General features: G+C 42.4%; 1 protein-coding gene across 1 annotated transcript in view; it reads left to right on the forward strand.

Moving 5' to 3' along the window:
• LOC146772835 (rho guanine nucleotide exchange factor 11-like) overlaps nucleotides 1–26,842 on the forward strand; it is a 337,239-nt gene that overhangs the window by 151,442 nt on the left and 158,955 nt on the right. The window contains 2 exon segments of the mRNA XM_085637036.1: nucleotides 5,115–5,194; nucleotides 21,141–21,266. Of these exon segments, the coding sequence (XP_085493162.1) occupies nucleotides 5,115–5,194; nucleotides 21,141–21,266 (206 nt within the window).

A 26,842-nucleotide genomic window follows, 5' to 3' on the forward strand; every position in this document is an offset into this window, starting at 1 on the left:
GTGAGAGAGCTTAACCTCACCTCACCACATCCACATGTACATGCACCAAAACATGGCCTAGGTTGTGCCCCAGGCTTCAGTAAAAAGAAGCGTTTTAATTTTTTTTCTAAATGGAAGAAGGGTGAGTTCCCTGCGAAGGCTTTCCGGTAGCCTGTTCCAGAGTTGAGGGATCATTGCGGAAAAGTCTCTGCCCCCTTTGGAGGATGTTTTGAAGCGGGGGCAGGCCAAAAGGCCAGCATCAGACGATCGAAGGGTATGCCCTGGCACATAGTTTATGAGGCATACCTGGCCGTGGATGGCTTTATGGGCTATGCAGAGACCTTTGAACCTTGTTCTGTGTTTGATCGGGAGCCAGTGCAGCTGCTGCAGTAGGGGGGTGGCATGTGCCCGCCTTGGGAGCCTGAAAATCAGTCTAGCAGTGTTGTTCATGACCACTTGGGGTTTTGTTAGCAGCTTCTCAGGAAGGCCAATGTACAGAGAGTTGCCATAATCTAACCTTGACATAATCATTGCCGACATGGCCATCCATAGTGCCTGGAAATGAGAGAAGGGGGGCGAGTCTCCGTAGCTGTCTCAGTAGGCCCACACATGTCCCTGCAATGGTAGATACCTGGTATGACATAGAGAGCTTGGCATCTATTTTTATGCCAAGACTTTTTACGACTGGGGCTGGCGTGGGAGAGGTGCCTAGCTCATGTGGCCAAAAGAGTTCCTACTTGAGTGACAGCAGATTATACAGCTGGCCTTCTGCAGGGGTCACGTCTCTTTTTGCCGATGGGGGCTATCAAGAGGGTACCGGATTCAGAAACGGATGAGGAGGGATGATCCCACTAATTCCTGGCGTCCAAGCGGGACAGATGGCTCAGGCTGATTTTGGATCTTCACCCTTCAAATTAAGAATTCTCAATCTAGCTCAGGTTCTCAGTGGCTTGGATCTGGGTGATGCTATCCCTGGATTTGCAGGATGCATACAGCCATGTGCAGTCCTGCAGTCTTACAGATGCTACCTTCTGTTTGAGGTAGGGGCAGAGCAGTTTACTATTCTACCCTTTGACCTTGCCTCTGTCACCTGGTTTTACAAAGGCGATGGTAGTGGTGCAGCCCACCTTCTCAGGTTGTGGGCACATGTATTTCCTTAACTTGGAGATTGGCTGCTTAAAGTGGACCTCCTCCGAACGATGATTGTCTTTCTTTCATAACAGAGGTTCTCCATCTGCAAACTAGAGTTCTCCTGATGCAAGGATTTAATTCATAGGGTGATCATGGCTGTTATGTTGTTCAAAGCCTTCGTACCCTGGCAACGAGCCTAGGCCATACATGGTTTGATCCTGATGTTGTGTGATCAGTCATGGGTTTCATTGAGTAGGTTCTGAGGCTTCTTGGACTGCTGGTTACATGCATTGTTCTGGTCCTGTGTATTCAGTGGCACATGTGGGCTCTGTTTCTAGTGAACGTAACCCCATGGCTGTCTGTCGGACAACATCTGTGTTGGAAATTGGGTTGAGGAGGGTGAAACCCTACTCAAGCAGCAATCGCAAACTCTGTCAGGGAGACACACAAGTAAACCCCACATTAACATGTGCTTAGCCTTCTGGTAGCTTGGCAAAAGCAATCAAGCTTCACTTAGAGGCACTATGTAAAGTATTTATGCAGCACTTCAGACAGTATTAAAGTGAAAATACAACACAAGAAAAATGTCACATCAATTTAGACAAAGAGAGTAAAATGTAATACATGTTTTAAGACCAAAATGACAAACATCCAATCAGTAGAACCGGAGATGTGCAATTTCAAATTTTAGAGTAAAAATAGTGCTAGTATTAAGTGACAATTTCAGGTCCACCGCAGTGGAATGCAGGCCGGATAGAGAGACCCAGTTAGGCCAGCTGAACAAAGTACCTGAAATCCTGGTTTGGAGAGCGTTGCGAGATCTCATGCTGAGGTTGCGTGGCGCAGCCGTGGTTCCCAAAAGCTGCATGCGGAGCACTGCATCATCACCAAGGATGCCTTTGATGAGGGGCTTGCGATGCAAAGTCTGGCATCAAAGATGCTTTGCGCACCAGCAGCTCAGAAGAAAGCTGTGGTGCTATGATGTGAAGTTCTGCGTCTTCATCGGAGATTACATCAGTGAGGGGCTTGTGATCTGAAGGTCTGTGCCAGTGATGTATTGTGCAGCAGCAGTTCCGGGGAGACTCACAGTGTGAGGTCCGGCGTTGGGGCTGCTTCGGGTACAGGGTTGCAATGCAGCTGCGGAGAAATGCGTCGCACTTCATTGGTTCTGCTCACAGGGCCACAACTGGGCTGCCAGAGCACCTTAAAGCCCAATACCAAGGGTCCTGGACTAGGGAGGCACCACCTGGTGGGTAGGACTCCCAGCAGACTGAGTCCAGGTGCTGGGCTTGAGATGGTTGGAGCCTTTTTTGTCCCTGAGGCTCTGATCAGAAGGCCGCCAACTAACCCTTGGAATCCATCTGATGGTCCTGGGTTCACGATGCATGTCCAGTCTTTTTACTCGGGCAGCAGGGCAGCAGAGTAGCGGTTCTTCTTGCAGAGCAGCACAACAGTCCGTCAGAGTCATCACAGGTCCAGAAGTATACTGAAGAGTTGGGACTGAGGGCTCAATATTTATACCTGGAGCCAATTACGAAGTAGGAGAAGGTTCTGGAGGTTTTCTCATTCAGAGGTGATTGGAAATTCATGCCTCCCTGTCCTGGCCCCAGATTGTCTGGGGCCACAATCGACTTGTGTCAAAACCTTTTGCGATTGTGCTGGGCAGAACCTTAGTGGTGTCAAGCGTGGTAGGTGGCAGCTCCTCCCTCTCAAGTCGGAGATGACCCATTCTGCCAACACCTATGCTGCTTTGTCTCACTGTCTGGGAGCAATATACAAAGACCAATTTCCAGCTACACCTAGTCATATGACCCAGGAAACAGGCTGCAGGCAACCAAATGGTTGTGACAAGAAATTGCCAACTTTCTAAAAGTGGCATTTTCATAATAGTGACTTAAGATCTGACTTTGCCATTAAATAATATTATTCATGACTATTCTTTAGACAACAAACTCGACCTTCCTGCCTACCCTGCTCCTAATTGAAACCTTTAACGTATTATATGTAATAAGTTAACCCAATGTTAGCCTATGGGAGAGGTAGGCCTTGCAGAAGTATAAAACAAATGTAAGAATTTTTCACTACCAGGACATGTAAAACTTAAAAAGTGAATGTCCAACTTTTTAATTACACTGCACCTTGCCCTAAGGGTGATTAGACCATTCTCTAGGGATGGCTTATATTAAAAAGGAAGATTTAGGCCTGGCAAAATATTTATTTTGCCAGGTCAAAATGGCAGTTTAAAACTGCACACAGGCACCAATGACAGGCCTGAAACATGTTTAAAGGGCTACTTAAGTGATGGCAAAATGAGAATTGGGGGGCCACTCGTAGTGTTTAATTTACAGGTCCCGGTTACATGTAGTACCACTTTACTAGGGACTTGCAAGAGAATTAAATATGCCAATTGGGTGTATGACAATGTTACTATAATTAAAGGAGAGAACACAAGCACTTTAGAACTGGTTATCAGTGGTAAACGTGTGCAGAGTCCTAAAGCTATCAAGAACTGAAGGTGTAGGTGTAGGTGTAGGTGTGGGTGGTACTGACGTTCTCCAACCAAGCTAGGACCTGATTGATCAACTTCTGGAAGGTGAAATAGTTGTTCTTCAACCCAAAGAGCATCACCCGAAACTGGTATCCTTCTGGAGTAAAGAACGCAGACCTGTCTTTAGCCCCCTTAGTTACTGTGATCTGCCAGAACCCAGATGTCATATCAAACGTGCTGAGGAACTTAGCAGCCCTTGACTGATCAATGAGCTTGTCAGCTCAGGATGGTATGTGCATCAGACTTAGTGACATCATTGAGCCTTGGGTAATCCACGCAGAACCTGAGTTCAGTGGTGGTACCTGGAGGGGAAGCCTTGGGGACCAGTACCACAGTGCTGGGCCAAGGACTGCTTGAGGACTTTCTTTCACTTACCGACAGTGTTTGGAGACTTTCTTCCTTATACGGGCTATCATCTTATCAGATTGCCTGTAGATCTTATTCTTCACTGCCATATGGCCACCCTTGGACCTGGATCAGTCATACTCTATCCAACTGTAGATTATTCACTGCCCTCCCTGCTTCACCATCTTTGGACTGGACTACTGTGCATTTTAAAAGGTTCCAAGTTAGTTTTGGCACATTGTCACCTCTGATTTGTCATGACTGATCGAAATCCAAGGGTAGCCAAGAGTGAAAGACAAAACTGATGAGAGCGTGCTGATGAAGCACCTTTATATAAATGGCCCTGTACCATCACTTTCGGAAGTGAGCAAGACCTTTGTGGAGTCTGACGGAGCCACTTACCAGTGTGCTTGAACAATTATTGTTTAAAAATGGAGTGTTCAGTCGGGCGCCTGGGGTTAATATAAAGGTGATCAATCTGTAGTTAGAAAGAGCCTTTCTGAAGAGAAGTAACTTGATCTTCTAGTTTCCAGGAGCTCTATGGATGATTAATGTTTCTAACACGCAGCCTGGTTGCTTCATGTGATTGAATTGAGGCAGATGTAAGCACGTCTTGTAAACTGTGTGAACACCCAATGTTGACAAGCATATTGCAATAATGATAGTGGTTGTATTGTCCAAACATTGAGCGCCAGTAAAAAGTGTGTCTGCAATAAATGATGAAGTGACCATTCCAGGTTATACATAGAAAACCATATTACCCCAGAAGTTGATTTTAGTATTACGGGCTGGCTTGTGGTAACGTGGGTCTTAGTGGGTCTTAGTGTTGAATTTAAATGAGCCCCCACAACTGCATTTGTTGAACTTAAGCACATGGTAAACATGAGTACATTTGGTCATTTTCTGCCTTGCCTTAATGATCACTTTAGTCTTTGTAGACGTTGAATGTAATGGAAGACCAATATACCAAGCTCTTTTCCAACTATGGTAATTTGATAAACCTGAAAATGAGTTGTTTCAAAGAGTGAGCCGTTGCCAAACTAAATCTCTGACAATTCTCTGTCTCTATCCTACCCCAAATTACTCCTTTCATCACCATCACTTATATTAGATTCTCTGGCAGAGCCCCTGAAGAAGCTAAGAGAACAAGGACCAATCATCGAAGAGATCGGTGACCTCATGCTATCCAGGGTATGATTTAATTTAAGAGTGATTTTATTCCTATTGATTGTAAGAGGTTTAAACCTCTTGGGTCTGACTCTGCTGGTCATAATAAGGGTTGTGACTTTGTGCAAAAGATTGAATTTATTGAACCATCTGCTCATTGGAGCCTTTGGTGACTGTTAATATATTTGACATTTGGTCCAGGTTCTGCTGAAAGATGTAAACCTCAATTCCTTTGAAGACACACTTTAGTTGAGGTCCTAAGGGGAAACCATAGACTGCCACTCTACAGTAGGGATCAATGCAGAGAAATAGCCACGGGGAAAATAGAGGTGGTAAAATAAAAAACACCGCACCATTGAGCACTAGCATCATTTTAGACTTAGTAATCGGGGGACACTTTATTTAATACTTGGTGGAGGCCTAGTGGGACAGAAGTGTGCAGTATTGTCTGTTTGATCCATATGGCAAAGGAGCTACAGTGTTTGGAGTTTAACATCCCTAAGTAATAGTAGTACACAAGAACACTTTTAACACTCACACATTTTCACAGATTACTTCTGACAAGCTGTAGAGACACGATGGGGAATATTCATTACTGGTAGTAGGACAGAAGTCTCCAAGATGTTAATATTATCCAGCGTAGTACCTGTCAACAGAAGGGCAGGATATAATTCTCTGTCATCTGGGGAGGGCCAGACTAGCATTGAGATTCTCATAGTTGCTATTCAATACAATACATATCATACATAGTGCACTATCCATGAAATCTAAGATTACATTTTTTTTGTTCAAACAATTTTATTGAAAATAAAATAAGCAGTTATGGAACAGATAGTGAAGACACACTACAGGGTGCTTTGCGTAACTTCATATGACCACATATGTAAACATTTGACGTATAGTCTAAGTAAACATAATGGAGCAATATTGTAAGTCTGGGCGGTGAACTCTACTTCGCTAGCAGAGTTTTCCAAATTCAGCGTTACTCGGAGCTCGCAGAGTTTTTTTCCTCACTTGGGTTCGGCAGCGTTAAGTTGGCGAGCGAGGAAAACCCACCCCCCGGCGAGTTTTTCCTCGTACCCGATCGTCAACGTCAAGTTGGCGAGTGTGAGCGTGGAAAATCAACCTCCAGGCGAGATCAACGCTGGCAGTCAGGTTTCTGCGAGTGGTCGCGTCTGCTCGCGTTGAGAAACCGTCTGTTTGCATTGAAAAAGCTGCTGCTCGAGTAAAAAAATCTACTCGAGCAGCAGAAAGAAAGCTTGCGCTGTGTATGGTGCAACTCGCGATGATTGCACAGAGTGGCATGAGCACCTGGCACTAAAAGTCACAGTGAACCGCATTTATCTAAAGCAGTTTTTTTTGTACTCCGCCCAGGCTTACAATATTGGTTGTTGGTGTACCATTTGTCAAACATGGTGCTAAAATGAGAGGTACATTGAGAGCATATCTGAAGATAGTAGGGAGCTGAGTGTGGGATACCCAAATTAGATGAGAGTTGAGTTCCCCAAGTGTGCTCAATATATGTATGAGCAGAAAAAAATTGCAAAGGAAAGAGGGAGAAAAGCCAGAGAAAAGATGAGGGTGAAGTTAGAGAGAGTGGAGAGAGGGTGCTAAGTCATCAGGGTCTGCAGTGAGCACAGGGCTACTAAGTGTATACTGATGATTTAGTTCTGTCTTGGTGGGTGAGTGGAATTGCAAGAGGGGGAAGAATGTTAAGGCTGTGGGGATCCACTTTTTGTATGTATAAATCAAGTGCATTCCATAGGCAGCACAAGTGTGATGTATTATGTAGTTTCTTGTATATTATGCCGTCCGCGCTCCTGGTGGTGCATAGAGTATTTGCCATTTGTTAAAGGAGATTTCTGTGGAAGATTTCTACTCTGACAGGACTGTTTTGGAGCCCAGAGCAAGCATTAGATCTAATGCTGTAAGTCATGTGCAGAGAGACCAGTGTCAAGTGGATGTGCCACAAGGCTTAACGCCACAGTTAGGAAGGATGGTGTGAGCTGAATCTTAAAGATGCCATAAATTGTCTGATGAATTTTGGTCCAGAGGGGTTGGACCATTTTACATGTGAAAAACATATTCTAAAGTGAGCCGAGTGATACCTCACAGTGCCAGCAATTATCTGATTGTAGGATACCTAGATTATGCAATCTGGATGGAGTCCAGTATGTTTTGTGTATCACCCAAAATCTAGACTGCACAATTGCAAGTGTAAATTAACCAGAAAGGCGAATGCCAGATTCTATTCCAGGTAGCGCCTGAAAAATGTGATGTCAGGTCTTCTGGGATGTAAGGGGACCATTTTTTCCCCAAATTCTTGAGGAGTGTACTCTGGAGGGGGGGGGGGGTCAAGTAACTCACAGATATGTGATGCGGAGTGGCCGAGCTTTTTAAGATTTCCAAGTAGGCCGGGAAGATCTGGAGTATGTGGCTTCAGTAGTGATCTAATGGCTCTTTTACATTTTGGAGAAGAACTTGATTGGGTGCAGTAAGCAAACGGAATGGGATTCAGGGATGTGCATAAGTCTCCAACGGAATTGATACCCCTTTTGGACAACTGGTCACACAAGACAGTTCTTCCATCATGTCTGCGATTATGGAGAGCGAGTAGACCAGGGGTATTTTCTAGAGGCCTCTGATGATAAGGGTGGAGCTTAGATGAGAGGGGGATAGAAAGTGGGATTCAATTTTGAGCCACGTCAGGGAGTGGTCAACTGCATCTTTAAACCACCAGTTGCCCTGAGCCGCTAAAAAGCTTTTTGGTGTTTGTGAAAATCGGTTATATTCAGACCTCTGCTGTTCCTGCTCAATTTAAGGTTGGGACTGGCTATCCTAGCTCTTTTCCCTTTCCAAAGGATATCTGAGATATGCTTGTCTATGGCTTTAAAGAAGGTGGTGGAAAGATTTATGGAACGCATGCTCAAAAGGAGTTGCTTAGTGGTGCCATCATCATTTGTGCTGTGTCCGTCCTACCCTACTAGGTTATGTGATCATGAGGGAAGATTGTAGCTCTTTCTCAAACCAGATACCAAGGTATTTAAGTGAAAAATGTTGCCATTTCAGGTCAGAGTAGCCCAGAATCGAGGGAGTACAGAGAATGCTCAAGGGAAAGATCTTAGTTTTCTAATGATTACGTTTATAGCCAGAAACTCAAGAGTATTTTTCAATTTCTGATACAATCTGAGGGATTGCTGTATCTGCACCTTAAGTGAAGATTAGAACGTCATAGGCATAGGCCACGACTAGTTGCCTGCCTGATTGGGAACGGTACACCTTTAATGTTATCATTCTGTTTCAGGAAGGAAAGAATGGGTTTGATTGCTAAAAGGAATAGGAGCGGGGAGAGTGGATATCCCTGCCTGGTGCCCTGCTCCAATTAAAATGAGTGTGATAGGTGACCATTTATTCTGACCTGCTTGGCAGCAGACCCAGATGTTATTCGCATCCAGTCTGCCTTTCGAGAATCCAGTTTGGGATGGAACGATGTTTTGATATCACCTTCTCTAACCTTCTTGCCAGGACTTTGGCTTATAATTTGCAGTCAATATTGATTAATGATATTGGTCTATAGTTTTTGACATCCTAGGCGTCCCTTCCCTCTTTAGGGATAACATCTATAGTGGCTTCAGAACCCGAGCCAGCGGAGCGTGAAATAAACGAAGGCATGTCTAGTTTTCCCCCCACTAATGTTTAACATCTGTCCAAGATGTGATATCTCCAATCTGCCTATGGATTTCCTTCAAAAGAATAGTACTTTGCTTCTATCCCAGCCTCTATGGACCATAGCTCTTGCTTTATTGCGATCACGCTAGTTTCTATCATACTGCTTAATGTTGACTCTTTGTAACCTACAGGACATCAATGAACATAGGACTTTTCTGCAATTTTCATAGTCCATTTCTGTACTTTCATCTCTTACTTTTGTATATGTTTCAGTAGACCAAATTCTACGCCAATGTAATATGGGGCGTAGTCCAGCAATGTAAACCAGTGTTTCATTCCTCAGTCATTAAGCATAGGAGTCACAGGGGTACTTTGTGGTAAGCTAGTGATCATTCGGAGAAACCTATTCTCTGCTGTGGCGAGCCTGGTCATTTTCTCAAAGCCCCATAATTTCGACCCATATAGGACCAAGCTCACCACTTTTGTATTGTAGATCTGCAACACCGGGCTTACAGGCTTAGTCAGAGATTTTTTAAATTCATTGTTTAAAGCACCAGCTAGTTGGCGATGTTTCAGTGCCATCATTTCAATGTGAGAGCCCCAGCTAATTGTTTTCCTAGATATGTGAATGCATCTACCTGCTCTTGGGGCTCCTCCCTCCAAATGTATCCTACCACTAAATGCTCTGTGGTGATTAAAAGCCATAAATTTAGTTTTCATTGCATTGAATTCTAACCCTCATGTGTTGCATATATTTTCAAAACGTGTTAACCCACACTGTAGCCCACAAGGAGTTTTTGATATGATGTGCGTTTTGTCTGCAAACATTAGGATCGGAATATTTATACCTACTAAGACTGGAGCATCTGTGGGAAAGGTAGCTGAGAATTGGGAGACTCCATTTATAAAGAGGGAAAATAGTGTAGGGGCCATTACACACCCTTGGCGAACTCCCTTTTCAACTTGGAAGGGGTCAGTTACATTACCCTGTGAGCCCCAGAGAATGTTTTGCAAAATTGTTCTCATGTAGTCGAACAATGAGAGATAGCAAGTCCGTGGGCATTCCCAGCTCCTGTAGGACCAACCATAGCTTGTTACCTGAAACTAAATCAAAAGCTGACTTTAGATCTACAAAAGCAGCATACATGCTGCCATTGCCAAACACAACAGTCCGCCAGTATATGAACAGAAAACAAAAGACATGGTCTACTGTACTGATAAGTAAATATTTTATTATGGATAGTTGTTATGGCATCAGGTGCCTGTGTATTATGCAGGTGCACCTCCAGGTCTACTGCTGTGTGCTCAACATCCCTTTTAATATTAGACAATATATCTGGTTTTTCAGCAGGAATGGAAAATTCCTGTTTTAGTGGAAGCATCATGAGCCGAAGACTTGTCAATTGTGCGCACACAACCAAAATCTAAAATGCATGTTAATGCTAAAGCCTGATGTCACGCTTACATGCGTAAGCTAAACAAATCATGCACTCAACAATATTTAATGCGTAGATGAGTTTCTTGCTAGTATTAGTCAAAGCTTGTATTCCAAGTCAATATTGTGAAGTATAGAAAAGTGTGCCTGCATCTTACTGCTGTACAGAGTAATTTCTCAGGAAACATTAGGAAAAGCAACATAAATCCATTATCATCCCTGTCCTTCACAACAGTCTCCATCTTAATGTCTGGTTCATGGAGTGTGATTCAACTTTATAAATCTATGCTGGTTTTCCTCTTTCTTAATGTGTGGTTGATGGATCATTAATCAGCATTGTAAATCCATGCCTGATTTCTGACCTAAGAATTGCACTTCCTTTAATGCTTCTTTGCCACCAACAATGTTGTCTCATAAGTAGGTTTCAAATAAAGCATCTTCAACCTGGACTCCCCTAAATAATCTCTTGTTTTAGGGATGTCCTTCAGTTTAGCATGCGAGACGAGTGCCTTAGATGTTCAATTGGCACCAGTATGTGTAGTCCCCTGATTAAAAGATGTCTATTTGGACCTGTTGAGTCACCCACCTCATCACCTTCATCAGGTGTGTGATGAATTATGGGCAAATAATTTTTCGGAGCAGTGAACATATGCTGGCATACCTGGGATCTCAATAATATGGTAAATGGTAAACACTCTTCCAGCCAGTGGACTACGTGCAATTTTGAATAATCCACAAAGGTCTTGACCTTGACTTTTTTCAAATGTGGCTGATCTTTTGGATCAGTCAGTGATAAATTACTCCAGTGGAAAAAGGGGGAGTTCCATAAGAGCTGGAAATCACCCTTTCCAACTCGAATAAAGGACATATCTGTACCACTGGCACCTTATGGATCCTTATCTGAGCCCTGTCTAAGCCAGAACTCTGGGAATTATTGTGTATGGAAGAAAGGCTGAATTATTAGGCCTTTTGTAAATTCAGGGTAAAAAGTCCTGCATTCTGTGAACAACAATGCTGTGGGACCAGCAGGCTACTAATTTTACTCTTAATGTCAGTTATTCTGGTTCAAAGTAGTCTTGATCAAGTTTATCCTGATCTCTTGTTTTGGGAATATATCTTACTCTTTGAATTGATTAGAAATCATGGGTTATACAATGTACAGCAGGTGTAAGGTCTTTCAGTTTCTTCTCATCCTAGGAAATAAATGTTCATTTCATCTAGATATAATATCACTGTGATACGTATACACCAGAGAGTTAAAAATATTAGTCTCAAGAGTTTTGTGATACTCAAACTCCTATATCCAGAAGCCCTCCAAAACTGTACTCAAGAAGCGCTTAGTGACGGTAAAGAAAGAACAAACTAAAATGGATGATCGTTATTTAATCCAAAGAACAAATTTGTGGAAAAATGTACATTATCTACTTGTTTTTCACTATGTATCTGTGATGTCTAGTTGTAAATTGCTGCTGACATCAATTGTAAATAAATCAAGATAAGTTGTAACCTCATTCATCTGTTCTGATAACTTAAATCATGTAAAGAAGCACATTGTTGAAGTTGCACAATTTCATAGTTCATCAATGTCATAATTGATTACATTTTGAGGTTAAACCCCTTCTTACCAGCCTAAGGAAGGAATACACTTTCACATCTGATGTGTTCTATGTGGAAGTTACAGATATTCCTGTATGAGAAGATACTCCTGGTAAATCATTGAACTCTACAGATATTTTGGAAAAGACAGCTAATGTCAGCATTAGCAATATAATATTTCAAAATAGAGCCACTCACCACCCATGCAGGTATTGTAGGTATCATATATTTTAATGCATGACGTTTTGCACCCAGTCAGATGTGTGGCCAATCATGCATTCAAACAATAGTCATCTGTAGCTGACCATTGTTAAATCATGAATATTCATCATTTGCCCAGGTAAATACGATGATTCTGTTGGAGATTGGGCTGAGCTGAAAGGAAGTTTACACTGTCCCCCTTTCTACCACTCATGTTGTTGTGATAGCCTCAATCCAGATCCCTATCAGGCCATTGGCGAGATGCCCATTAGCTTCTTCCCTGGCAGACTCTGCCCACTGGAAGCTTGCAGAAAAGTTGGGGAGCGGTTTTGGTTTGGAAACCAAGGGTTGAATAGGGGAATTACAACTCTCCCTGTTAACAGTTTGCAAACATTTATAAACAATAGGCAAAGAACTCAGATTTCAAAATTCCTAAGTGTATATTTCTAATAAATTATTTTGTGGTAAACATTGATTTGCAGATCAATTTTGTCACTTTTATGGTGTCATTCCTCATTTTGGGAACTTGCTTTTATATTCAGATATGTTTACGGAGATGCATTCAGCTTCTGTTTGGGAGATCAAACTCAGTTAACCTCCAGTAATGGGCTAGATATCTGGATCCCTCTGAGATGCAAACATGGTTTGTGGGCTGGGGAGGTGATAGTTCTCTCTACCTTGGATGTCGAATGCTTTTTATGCATCTTTGTTTTGTAGCCTTTACTCATTTTGAGTTAGACTTTGAATTGGTTTGCACACATTTAAGATCAGTTGCCAGATATATTTGTGATCTTGTATAATGGGCATGTTGGAAATGGGGGTCTCTAGTAGGCAAGTGTGTGCATATTTGTCCAAGTAGGGACCCTTCTTCCTAGTCAGGGTAACGGGGATACACTTCTAAAATAACCCCTGCTCATCCCCTTGGTAGCTTGGCACAAGCAGACAGGCTTATCTCAGAGGCAGTGTGTAAAACATTTATGCATGCATACGGAAACACAGTGATAACACTACAAATGGACACAACACCAGTTTAGAAAAATAAGCAAAACTTTATCTAAATCAACAAGACCAAAAACGACAAAAACCTAACATACAATACTTGTAAAAATAGTTACTGTGTAAAATAAACCTTAAATGGCAGGAACAACGTGAAAACACAGTTTCGCCGACTCTGTAGCTCCTTTTGGGGCTCCCGCGATACTGAAGACGACAGAGTTCAACAATTCCTGCCAACTGTGTCGGTACGGGTTAGCTAAATCGTTGACAGACTCAGAGAGAGTACCTTTCTTGTTGCGGCCAATGCGCGGATGCAAGTCGGTCAGGGCAACCGTCGTAATTGCTTTGTGAGATGGAAGCGTTGCAGTGTGTGGTGTCCTCACTGCTCGGTGCAGGCAGTGGCTCGTTGACAGAGTCGGTGAGAGCAAGGCTTGTGTTGCAGGGTGAGACGGTGCTCGATGGGGTCCTGGCAGGTCACGGTACGATGACAGAGCCGGTTAATGTTTGAGTTGGGCAGCGACGGAGTCGGTGACATCTGTGCAGTGTGTAGCGAAGCGGTGCGGAGTGCGGTGCTCACAGGATGTGGTGCAAGCAGCGGCTCAGTGACGGAGTCAGTGAGTCCATGGTTGCGATGGGAAGCGAGGTGGTGATCTCTGCAGTGCCTTCAGGACATGGAGTCTGCGACGGACTCGGTGACGGAGTAGATTGCCCTTTTCTTCTGTGGCGAGATTTGAACCAGCAGAACCAGAGATGGTACCCAGAAGGATGTGGTTGTCCTTGCTGTTCCTGAGACCTCTTGAACCAGGGTCAAGCTCCACTTCAAGCCCTTGGAGATACTTTCTCAAGCAGGAGGCACACACAGTTCCTCTCCTTGGCAGAAACAGCCACTGTAGGCCAACCCCAGACAGCACACAGCAAAGGGGTAGTACTCCTCCTCCAGTTTCTCCAGCTCTTCTCCTTGGCAATGGTTCCTCTTGAAGTCCAAAAGTGATCTAAAGTTCTGGGGTCTGGGCCCCAATATTTATACAGCAAAATCCTTTGTTCTCTAGTGGCAGATAAGCCCTGTGCTCAGTCAAAACCAGGTCTGTCCTCTCTGGTGCAGCTTCCTGGCAGAATTGTGGAAGGCAGACCAGGCCCATTAAGGTAAAAGGAAATCTCCTCCACCTACTCTAAATGTAGCCCAGGTCTATTCAGCCCAGCCCTGACTCATCCAGACACTCTGGAGCTACTGCACATCCCCAGCTACTCCAAAGCCAGACAGTCAATACACATTCTAGCAGAGGCACACTGGATGGCTAAGCAAGAAAATACCTACTTTCTAAAAGTGGTATTTTCAAACACAGAATGTAAAATTCACCCTCACTAAAAGATGTATTTTAACATTCTGATTTCAGGCATACTAAACTTTATTATCCTACTTTGTTCCCAGGGGTAATTATGTTTATAAGCTGTTATGAGCAAACTCCCCATTCTATCATTTGGGACCAGGTAGTCTTGCAATAGTGAAAAATGAAATTGGTAGTATTTCACTATCAGGACATGCCACACACACCAGGGCATGTCCTATCTTTTACATACACTGCACCCTGCCCACAGGGATACCTTGGGCCTACCTTAGGGGTGACTAACATGTAAGAAAAGGGAAGGTTAGGGCCTGGCAAGTGGGTGCACTGGCCAAGTCGACATGGCCGTACCAGGCTGCCCATAGGCTCTGAAATGGCAGGCCTGAGTTACATTTATAGGCTGCTTATGTGGGTGGAACAATCAGTGCTGCAGGCCCACTAACAGCATTTGATTTACAGGCCCCAGGCACACACAGTGCACTGTACTAGGGACTGACTAGTAAATCAAATATGCCAATCATGGAATCACCAATCCATTACAATAATTGACTAAGCAGGGCACTTGTACTTTGACACTGAACAGCAATTGCAAAGTTCACAAAGCATATAGACCAGCAAAACGAATCCCACCACACAGCAAAAACACAGGTGGCAAAGGCAAAAATACAGGGGAAACCCACGCCAATGATGCCAGGTTGAACAAGGCCCGTATGGAGTTATTTGTATTCCACTTGAGCTTAATTAACATCAAGCATTTACATTACACTTCTATCTAAAATGCACAATGTTGCACTTGCTGTATTTGTATCAATTCTGGATTAGGGTGCTGAATGTGTATGTTTAGTTTTTACATTGCACCTAAAAACACATACACACACGTAATTGTTATATGTAGTTTGATTTTTTTTTTTCTGACATGAACCGCTGATCCATATAGGTAAATTTGTTTTTTAGAAGAATATACTTTGGTACACTTCCATTGAATGTAATACACTTGAACACTTGAATGGGCAGAACGCTTTGAGCATATTACAAGAAGAAGTACAGGAGGGGGAACATGGTGGCTGAGAGCTCTTGCTTCTCCTGTTCATAATACCGTAATGTGGTGAAAGTATTAAATTAATTCCACAAATCTCAGAGCAGCAGAAAATAATGAGATTGCATGGGCAACTTGACAGTCCCTTCTCATAGTATGCATTGAATGCTCTATTGCCTCAGGGAAGAACGCAAGTAAAAAAACAAAAGAGCTCCAGCTCTCTACCGAATACACAGAGCTGTATGCCATAGGTGCCGCAGGTTAAAATAGATATACATTTAGAAATGCTCGGCCAGGGCCAGGATTGTTGCATAGTAAAGGGAGAGGGTTTGATTATCAGCAGCAGAGCAGGGTGATTATTTATCCCCCCCCCCCCCAAAGCCACTTCAACAAAATCTCTCCCTGTGTCTATTCCAGAATAGGTTCTGTTCGAGGCAGGGAAACAGAAAGATAATAGAGTTATTAGAGATGCAGCAGGCCCACCAGGAGGGAAAATCAAAATCACACCATCTTTAGGATCTTACTTTAAGAAAGGTATTGAAACTCATGTCTATCTAATTACATTGATCTGCCTTGCAATTATGCAAAATATGGACCCAATCCACTCAGCCTATGCCAGTAGATGGGCCCGGTCTCCCTCTCTTAAATCGATTTCAGGTTCTCTCTCAGGATCCCACAGGGGAATATTTGCATAGAGGAAATTTCAATTGACCCCTCGCGAAGAGAAGATGGGAACACCGAAAAACATAGATTAAGTAGATATGGGCTCCTTACTACTGACAGTTTCGAAAGAGATTAAAGCCAAACTTGCAATTTCTAGAGAGCAAACAGGCTAAAATACAGAAAGCCTGTGAAAAGCTTGATACTAAAATGGTAGACATCCCGGAAAGATTATCCACTATGGAAGCCTTGCTTGGAGTATTAAGGAAGGAAGTTAAGAGCAATTATAAGGCGATTCAAGTCTTGGAAGCGAGGGAAAACGAGATCAAAGAGAAACTGGAATCTTTGGAAAATAACTCTAGGAGAAACAATTTAAGGTTTCTCAATGTCCTGGAGGGAGCAGAAGGTGAAAACTTGAAGGGGTTCGTCATAGACCTGATCAAAGAGTGTGTTTGGTAAACCAGCTCCCTAGACCTTGAGCAGGACATACAAAGGGTGCATCGGGATCAATTTAAAAGAAGTCCAAACAGAGAGAAATACAGGAAAATATTAATAAACTTCCGTACTTATGCAATGAAAAAGCTAATCCCAACAGAAGCCTTGAAAGCAAAAGCTTTAAAAAATGATTGGTCCTTCTCCATAAGACCGGCTATAGCAAAAATTCCTCAAAATCAGCAATGGGAGTTAGGGAAACACATTCAGGAACTGAAGTCGCTGGGTGCAAATATGTAGTTGAAAATTCCCAATGACATTAAGACTTATGTAGAACAACAAGATGCACAATGTAAAAGAGAATTCGGAGGTTGATGTTCTAATAAACCAGATATAAATGCAGCAAAATAAATAGAAAATAAAGAGGAGAGTAGAAGTTCAAGTGGTATAAAGTACTATCCTTTTTGGATACTGGGAGCGTACCCCAGTGGGGTAGGGGAGGGGCAAGCTGGGGGGGTGACACATAGTTAGGGCAGATACTGGTTTTACTAAACACAGGGTGGTGAGCCTGTGGGGAAAAAACTAAAAAATAATTGTAGTCCTCATTTTTGACAGGGATTCTGAGATGGATTGGGAAACGGTTAGGCTGGAATTATCATGGACATGATAAAGGAAGTAAGGAAGGTTCACAACATAAGGGTATTAACCTGGAACATAAATGTTATGAGGGTACCAACTAGACGAAGGAATATTTTGGGATTTCTGAAGCTTTCTGATAGTGACATTAAAATACCCCCCAGGAAACATACTTACGTCAAGAAGAATGGGGGGAAATTTTAAAGAGACATAAATGCATTAAACAATTTGCTTGCACCACTCAATCTTGTAATGTGAAAGGGGTGGCGCTTCTATTTTATTTGTTCTTTTTGCATTTGTCACCCCAAGTGGGACATGTATGCCCAGACGTGGGTCCTGTGCTCTCCATTCCACTGGAGTCAAGGTATCCTGGCTGAAAGCCCGAAACCGGTCCTAGGATGCTTGTTTCCAGTCCAGGGAGGACCTGGCCTGGCAGTTCGGGCTGGACTTTTCCCATTGGTGCACAGTGTCAAGACTGATTTGCATATGGCTAGGTCCAAGAAATATGGCCATGCCTCCAGAATAGACTTTTATTGTAGATATGAAGTTAGGGAATAAGGTAAGAAAGATCATCCATCAACCAGAGCATCTCTCAGATCATGCTGCGGTTAGACTGGAACTCTTTCTCTCGAGGTCCTCAATTCCGTCTAAATGGACCTTGGATAGAGCTTTATTAGGACAGCAGGAGATTAAAAATGCTCTGAAAAGAGCTACTGTAGTTAGATATAAAGGAAAACCCCTTGCATGTTATATGGGATGCTTATAAAGTCTTTATTCGAGGGAAACTGACTAGTAATGCTGCACATAGAAGGAAAGAAAGTAACAATAAGGTTAGAGAGTAAAAGCTGAGAATAGGAGTAATTGATAAACAGCTGGCAAATTGTGAGGACCCCGTGTAAAAGTAAACCCACAAGATAACTTTAAATAGGCTAAGGGTTTATTGGCAGAATATCTGGATTGAGTGGTGTAGAGTAGGTTGAATGCCTGCAAGTAAGCATATTATGAATACGGGAAAGGTTGTGGGAAACTTCTGGCTTGAAAGACAAGGTAAAAAAGCACTAGAAATATGATTGACAAAGTAGAAATTAACGGCACCAGAGAAAGATGTTCCGAGGTCTCTGACATTGGGAGGATGTTTGCGGGTTTTTTCCGAAATTTACATACCAACGATTCAACAGCACTAAAACAAGAAATAGAGAGTTGTTTGAAGGAAGACACTCTTCCTAGGTCAGATCAGAACAAACAGCTCCATCTTAATCAAGAAATTACTACACTAGAAGTAGATAACATTCTTAGAGGGTTCAAAAAGGGAAAGGTGCCAGGCCCTGATGGAAAACCAAATGAGCTATATAAGGCCTTAAAAGAGGAACTCACTCCGGTTTTGACCAGCTTAATAAATTTAATTCCACAATGTTGGGGGGAGAGAGTGTTTTATATATATATAATGTGAAAATAACGATAATATTGAATGAATGAATGAATGAATGAATGACACTTGTAAAGCACAGGGCTACCAAAGGCCTCCCAGCGCTAGAGACAGAGACTAAATCGAAACAAGCCAGCAGATTCAAGGAAACAGCAGAGTCTTCAGATGTTTGCGGAACAGTAGGTGGTTGGGCTCAAGCCGAATGAGGTCTGGTAGTTGATTCCAACATTTCCCCGCAATGGCGGAAAAACGCAGGTCACCGCTCCGCACCCGGTTAACTCTGGCAACAGTTGCAAGATGTTTCTTCACAGAGCGCAGTGATCTTTTTGGAAGATACCGGGGGATGATGGCACGGAGAATCGGCGGAGCGCTATCCGAGAGAGACTTATGGGCAATACACAAAGCCTTGAATTGGATTCTCTCGCCCACTGGAGGCCAATACAGAGAGATGATGTGAGGTTTAGCAGATTCACGATTATGAGCCTGCATAAGCAGTTGTGCTGCACAATTTTGGACCGTTTGAAGCTTATTGATGGTAGAACCGGGGGCGCCTAGCTAGATCACATTGGCATAATCGAGCCGCGAGATGATCAAGGCTTGTACAAGCAGTTTCCTAGCGCTGAAGGGCAGAACGGGTAGAATCTTTCTAATCATTTTGAGAATGCCATAACAGGTCCCTGCTACCCTGCGCGCCTGCTCCCTAAAGTTCAGGTTGTGGTCCAGCCATACCTCAAGACTTTTAATATGATCTTTAGGGGGTGGCATAGTACCAAGACAATTTGGCCAGAATATGCTGGTCTCCGGGGTTGGTGGACTTGCCCAGAAACATCAGTTCCGTTTTAGCAGCATTCAGTTTTAGAAAAGAGCCATCCATCCACGCTGACACTTTTTCCAGGCAATTTGCCAGGCTGGTCTTATTGTTGTCCGAAGGATTGAGGGAAACAATCAACTGGGTGTCATCAGCGTAGGTGATGATTCTGACCCCAAAGGGCTTGACCACCCCGGCCAGGGGGCGCATGCAGACATTAAAAAGCGTGGGGCTCATATTAAAGCCTAAGAAAAAAAAAATGTTATGAAGATTTTTTTTAATGTGAATTGTATAGACCAATATCTTTGCTTAATAACGATTAAAAGATACACACACAAATACTAGCTAAGAGATTGGAAAAGTAATAGGAAATATTGTCCATAAATCCAAAAGGGCTTCATGAAACAGAGACAGCTTTACAAGCTCACCCATGATTTGGTGAGCACAATAGATGTGGCCATGGTAACAAACGCTCCTCTGACCATCATAACGGTTGATGCCGCTAAGGCTTTTGATAGAGTTAGTTAGCCATTTCTATATGAAGTCACCAAGAATCTTGGGAGTCCCTAACTGCAGCAATATGGCTCTGATTTGGAAATCTCCCCTCCATGCTTACAAGATGTCCTAGCTACCCCGATGCAGATTGCAGGAATAGAAATATGGGGCAAGCTGTTGGAAGAGGGCTCCCTGAGCTCTTGGCACTATTTATCCAAAAGTACCAACAACAGGCTCTCTAGGTTTAAATACCATCAACTAGCCAGCTGATCCGAGGACAACTTAATATATGGATTAGAACAGAATGGAGGAGGAACTACGGAGCGTTCGGATACATAGAAAGGAAGTATCCAATTGGTGCTGGATCCTGGTATGAGGTAAAGATGGCCCTCCAACTTTGCCAGAGGAGAAATGGAAAGCGGACCTGCCGTCATCAGAGATTCTACACCTATGGCTACTATCTATGTCTACATTATGATCAATGGTGAGATCTACAACCCTAAGGAGAAACCATTTGTTCACCATGTACAGGGTCTATTGGTCTCCAAAACAACTCTCAAAGCTGGGAGGTCAGAAGAAGAGATGCTGCCCAAAATGTGCCTTGTAGAATGCAGATCATATCCATCTTGTATGGCAGAGTCCAGGTATTCAAATCTTCTGGCATGAAGTGGATAAGGCGTTAACAGAAATATTGAGAAAAGATATAGAGGTAAGCCTCCCATTTGTTATTTTCGGGATTTTAGAAGATGGAGGGTCTGATCAAAGATAAGGGAAGCTACAATCTCAGTTACTTTTTATGCTAATAATTATAGCATGCAGGTAAATCTGTAATAAATGGATATCTAACACTTCACCTACTTGCACAGATTGGGTTGAATCGGCAAAACACATTGGCAGGATTAAATGTGTAAATTGTCCTAAATAGAGGATAAAAATGTGGGAACACCTTTTTTTTATTCCTCAACAAGTTTTGGTTAATTAAATGATGATAGTCTAAGGATTAAAGACAAACTTCAACATAAGAGGAGTTGGGCAGTGGCTCCCGCAAACCATCAAAAAGTTGTTTGAAGGAGACTAAACGAAGGATGTCAAAACCCTCAGATGTTTTAATTCCACCTGGTGGTTCTAAAACTGTACCTCACGCCTACTGACGTATATGATGACTAAAAACAACAAAAAATGAAAGCTTTGAGCATTTGCTGAATTTCTGGTTGATGGCTTTTTTTCATATATCTAGTTTGATGGGTCTGCTGGAGAGAGGATAAAGCAGGAAGCTGCAAGGTTTTGCTGTTTTCAGTCTGATGCCCTGGAGATGATCAAAACCAAACAACAGAAGGAGCCCCAATTCAACCTATTCATGCAGGTATGTCTTTCTGCTTATAGTCCCTATCCTGCCCAACAGAATATCTGTTTAAATCAATGACGTTTGTTCAGGGTTTGTAAGGTCTTTGTGTAAAATAAGAAGTGATTATATCCTGGAGGCCTTTTGTTTACTTTAGCATTTGAGGTCCAAAATAAATGAAAAGTTGCATACTTTTTCAGCATTAGATCCACGCAATTGTGATACTTTTAACATACCTGCCTATCTTCATTTTGGGTGCCACAATTCTGCCAATGAACTGAAAATGCTTCAGAACTGTCCCAGGAGACTATTTCCAAAATCTTTTCTGCAAGTTTTATGACAGGAGTTCTTGAAGTGATATTTGCTCTTTTTAGAGCATTTTGTGGCTGCTGCTGCTATTTGTCCAAGTTTCAGCTTCTATAACTTTGTTCAAACTTCTACTAGGTTCATTTTCGATCCATTAAGCAGCACTTTGTTTCTGTAGCTGACAGTAAGTGAGACATTTCAGTGTTCTTTTGTTTACAGTGCACTGCTTGCTACTGTAACTGATGAGCAGGAGAATCAATGAATGATACAATACTGGAACAAAGTTCTGTGCTACAATTGCAGTTCTCCAGCGGTAATATATTTGAGAGAGTCACATGTAAGCCCTCCTCCTCTCTGGCAGTGTATGTACGACACACATACTTGGAGGTTGGAGGGTGTCTGTGGAACGTGTGGGACGATAGGTGGAGGTTTAAGCAAATAAACTTGATTGAACAAACAGAGACACTGTGCAGTCAATAGTGCATACATAATTAGATAATAATTGTACCCCTAGGGAATGTTGGAGCACAGTGGTCGAGAGTACACATGTGGGCTAACATTTTTATATAAGAAGTGGGGGAGCCCTCGGTGTTAGAAATGTTGTACCTCCTCGCAGATTATGGAAATTTCCCTCAAAGAAATGCGAGGAAAATGTGTCATTTTATCCAAAGTTTTTGTTTGCTGGGAATTCCTGGGAGGAAAGAGTAAGAAGATCCACTCAAGTCACACCACCCTGGTCTTCCCTTGGTGTCTAGATTTCAGAAATGTCTGGGTTTAGTAGGTTTGCCTGGGTAGCCGGATGCATTTCTTGGCAAAAATTGTATATTTCCACATTGGTTTTTGGGGTCTTTCCTGTCACTGGAAATCGGCCCACCCACACGTGTGTTATTGATTTTATCAGAAAATAGTAGAGCTTTAATTATTATCACCTGAATTAATCTCCAATTTTTGGCTGCTAAATGTAAGCTAGCGAGCAAGAAAGAATACATTTTGCGTAATGCCGTCTTAATCACTTGATAGTAAAGGTAACCTCAAATTCAAAGTTGTACAAATTACCACTAATGCTAAACTAAGTAGCTTGTGCATATTTAAAAAAAAATGTCTAGGTTTATTACATACCCATTTTTCATTCATTAGATTTTAGCATGTTAATTAAAGCATAGTTCGTACACAATGAAAACTCTTTAGAAACTGCAGCTGACACATCAGACCGGGGAATTGCTTGTTTTTTAGGACAACCAACAAATACTGTATATTCTTGTGAACTGAAAGTTATATTACTTTTGTAACTCGGCCTTGGGGGTAAAAATTGAAGATGAAAGGTCACCCATTTCTGTTACTTCCCTTTATTTTTTTTATTTTTTTTATTTCATCAATAAGTTATTTTAGGAAAAGCTTGAGCAATCTGGGTAAATTACCTCCTGCTGAATTCCAAATTGTGTCTATTTTTCAGAAATGTAGTTTTATGTGTTCACACATGGGTTTCAAACTATTTCCATCAAGCACATCAAGTAGGTAGAAACAACAAAAGGAAAATAGGAAAAATTGACTGCTTCTTAGTAAAATACAAAAACTGTGTTTAAAATGATTTTTTTCAAACCTGAAAGCTGGAAAGATAGCAATCTTAGCAGAGCAAACCTTTTGATGCCATTTTTATAAGAAAACTGATACGCTTTCTTACACAGCACTGTTCTCCCAGTTTTTCCCATTTAAAGAAACAAACAATCTTTCTTTTGGTTATTTTCTTAGTTTAGCTACGGGGGATCCTACATACCCTGGATATCTTTTGAAATGTGGCAAAGAAAATTTGGCTTGGATCCCTTTTGTAGAAAAAATGTATGAAGGCGTAAGCACGAAGTGCCCCAAACATCAAACAAAAAGATTCAGAACTAGAGCTACTGGTTGCCTCAGTAGCTAAAGAATGAAGCTTCTGGATGTGGTTATTGATCTAGGGCAGTGCTCTTAACCTTTTGACTTTTGTGAGCCCCCACTTAACAGTTACTGGACCTGGGAACCCCCACTGAGTCAGTAGTGGAAGCCTTTAACCCTGGCATAAACAATTTTGAAGGTTTGAACGTCAAAACAATACACAAAAATTCAGCAGCATTCATTGAACCAATACACAAATTCTATAATATTTTATTAAATGAATATAAAAAAATAAAATAAATCATTTTAATAGTATAGTTGGACTTTTCTAAATTTAACTGAGATCACCCATCTTCCATACTATGTTCTTTTTGATGCATTTGCACTGCTCCTGTGAATCACACTGTGGACAACTACCTAATTTTTAACCTCTAATTTCAAATTCCTTCACTTTTACTGAACATTTGAAAATGTTCAGTTTCACATTTTGCATCTTTATTTATACACACTGTATTAATGTTAATAATTTTTAATTTTCTAAGCAGTCACGGGCTGCATGATTAGGCTTCACAGATCCCCACTCGTCTCTGGATCTCCGGTTAAGAACCATTAAACTAGGGTATCCGTGCAGTCTCTGTCCATGTTTTCCTGGGAGCTGGTATCACGGTAAAGACTCAAGTGTATTGATTTTTTTCAACCTTACATCCGCACAATCTTCTTAATCATTACATCTAATTCTTAATGTAAATGAACATGCAGACAGTATTACTTTCCTTCAGCTTGGGAACATTAAAATAAACATGTTCACGCAAATTCTCCAAACTTCGGTATGTTTTCTGTTGCACAGTTTCCTTAGATGTCTAAGGGCATTGGTTTTAAATATCAGGACAGGATTAATGAAATAAAGAATTGTGGTTTGAACTACAAAGTGAATTGATACTTTAGGTAAAATACGTAAACGCCATAAAGAGGCAAAACTGGCCTCACCACTCCTTCCGTGAGTGTCTTAAATTAAATAGCAAAATTCCAATACGTTCAACTTGTTCCCACCACCTCAACCGCAAATGTTGATGGCATGAATCCAGAATGGGTTTCGTTTTGTCGTCTCAAGAGCAATGTCAGTCTTGTCAACTGTTTAAAATATATCTATCTATATATTATAATTTTCATCAAAGTAAGCATAACATATAAAATCAACAAATGTCATACTACATGTTGTACCCAACACATTGTCATTTACAAGTCTAATATGGTCCTTCTTTCACACCCCGTTTTGTAGATAGTGAGGTCGCAAGTGCACCATCATGAACTTGCTTAATGCAATTGACAATTTCAAATATGACACAGATCTGTAGTATCGATACATGCTTGTTTCTCGTTTGTTGCCCTACCCACCATTCCCAATGTTGGATTGCAAATAAGCCATCAGTGGCCCCCAATAGTCCTTTGGCCTTGACTTCATTGGCTGCTCCTCAGCATACAGTTCCAGTTGTGTCTTATATTGTGCCTGTCAGGCATCCAAGACACTTTTGTAGGGCTAGATGTACTCTTCTGAAGCAATGCCACTCTACATTTTGCTAGTAATAAGCTTACTGACAAGATATTCCGATTTAGTGACCGTAAGTCTCTCAGCAGTCCCAGTAGGCAGATCGCTGGCTCGCACTCCACCCTCGCCCCAATCCTATCAGATAGTGTGTCTGTGACGTGAACCCAGTATTGCCTCACTTGTGGATATGACAACGCAGATGTATAAAGTCTGCCTCTTTGGCTCGCAGCGTACACAGTTCAAGTCGCCCTTTATCACATACTTATATTACTGCATCGGGGTACAATACATTTGGTACAAGAACTTCAACTGAATTACCCTCAAATTACAATTTGAAGTAAGTGTGCTTAATTTCCCACAACAAAACCTCCAATACTCTTCCCCCATGGGCTGTGGTAACACCGCATTCCATTTTGCCAATACTTTCCCACCTCCCAGTGTCCCATCCTTCTGTGCTGCAGCATTTAGTTTAGTAATAAGGTGTTAGCGCGTCGCGCTGGTGAGCAGTACCTGTAGTGTCATGAGCGTTAGTGGTTCTCTAGGAAAGTGTGAATTGTGTACGTGTATAGCTGCTCAAAGTCGGTAATATAGGAAGACAAATAATGTGGTGTTTGCCCACAGAACTGTCTCATTGGGTAGTGTTAGGAAGTTGCTATTTGTGTACAAATCGCCATAGTGTGTAGTCCTGCCTCCCGTAGCATCTGGAGCAATCCATCCTCCTGTGTCACCGTTATGTCTGTATGGTGTAGTAGGGGCACTGCAGGGGCATCCAACTAATTCTTCCCAGCTCGTCTAGCCAAAGTGTACCAAGCCATCAATGTAGTGTGTAAAATGTTTATCTCATTTTGGGACATCCCATTACACTTCTGTGGTAGGATGGCCCTGAGTGGGATCGGAGCAGCATCATGTTGATCGCTACATGAGGTGTGAAATCATGCCGTGTACCAGAAGTGTGCGAAATGTGCCTGCGCGCATTAATGATATAGCTTAAAATCTGGGGCACAGAATCCTCCGTCCACGTTTGGGAGGGTGAGGACCTCCCAGCTGATCCTCGGCTTCTTCCCCGCCCATACCAGTGTGACCAACAGGGAGTGCAACTGCTTAAAGAAGGAGTTGGACAGCACTATTGGAATGTTATTAAATAGGTTTAGAAACTGTGGCAGTACCACCATTTTTATGACTGCTAGTCTAACCGCCAGGGAGAGCGGGTGGGTCGTCCAGCGCGCAACAGTATCTTCCAATCTGGACATTTCCTTCCCGCTATTCTCACATTTCACAATGTTAGGGTGTCTGTGCACCCATACCCATAAATATTTGACAGGGCCTTTCTCCCACTCCAGCAGGAACCCAATGTCGCAGCGTTGTGTAATAGGTGTTCGCGGGAGGACTATGGATTTCGTCCAGTTGATACACAAACCAGAGTAGTACTCCCATTTTATATACTCTCTATTTACCAGGGCCAGATATGCCAACAGTTCACTAATATACAGCACCGTATCTTCTGTATATAGTGAAATATTCAAGGGTTATAGATGAAATCTAAGGGAAGTAAGGGCATGTTTCTGCTGAATAATGCAGGCAAGCAGCTCCATGGTAAGCACGAATAGTAGCAGTAACAGGGGGCAATACTGTGACGCCCTCCTACCGACACTCAAAGCATGTGATGTGTGACCATCGACACGCACCTGTGCTGCTGGGCACTCATATAAAAGGCATATCCATCTTAAGAACGCCTCTGGTATCCCTATGCTGCCTAATACCACAAACATCTATATCCACGCAATAGAATCAACGGCTTTGGCCGCATCTAATAGAACCGCCGCCTCCAAGGTGAGTTCCACTTGATGTAATAGTGCAAAGATAGTGCGTAGGTTGT

Source organism: Triturus cristatus, chromosome 12 (genome assembly GCF_964204655.1).
Source record: "Triturus cristatus chromosome 12, aTriCri1.1, whole genome shotgun sequence".
NCBI classification, from domain to species: domain Eukaryota; kingdom Metazoa; phylum Chordata; class Amphibia; order Caudata; family Salamandridae; genus Triturus; species Triturus cristatus.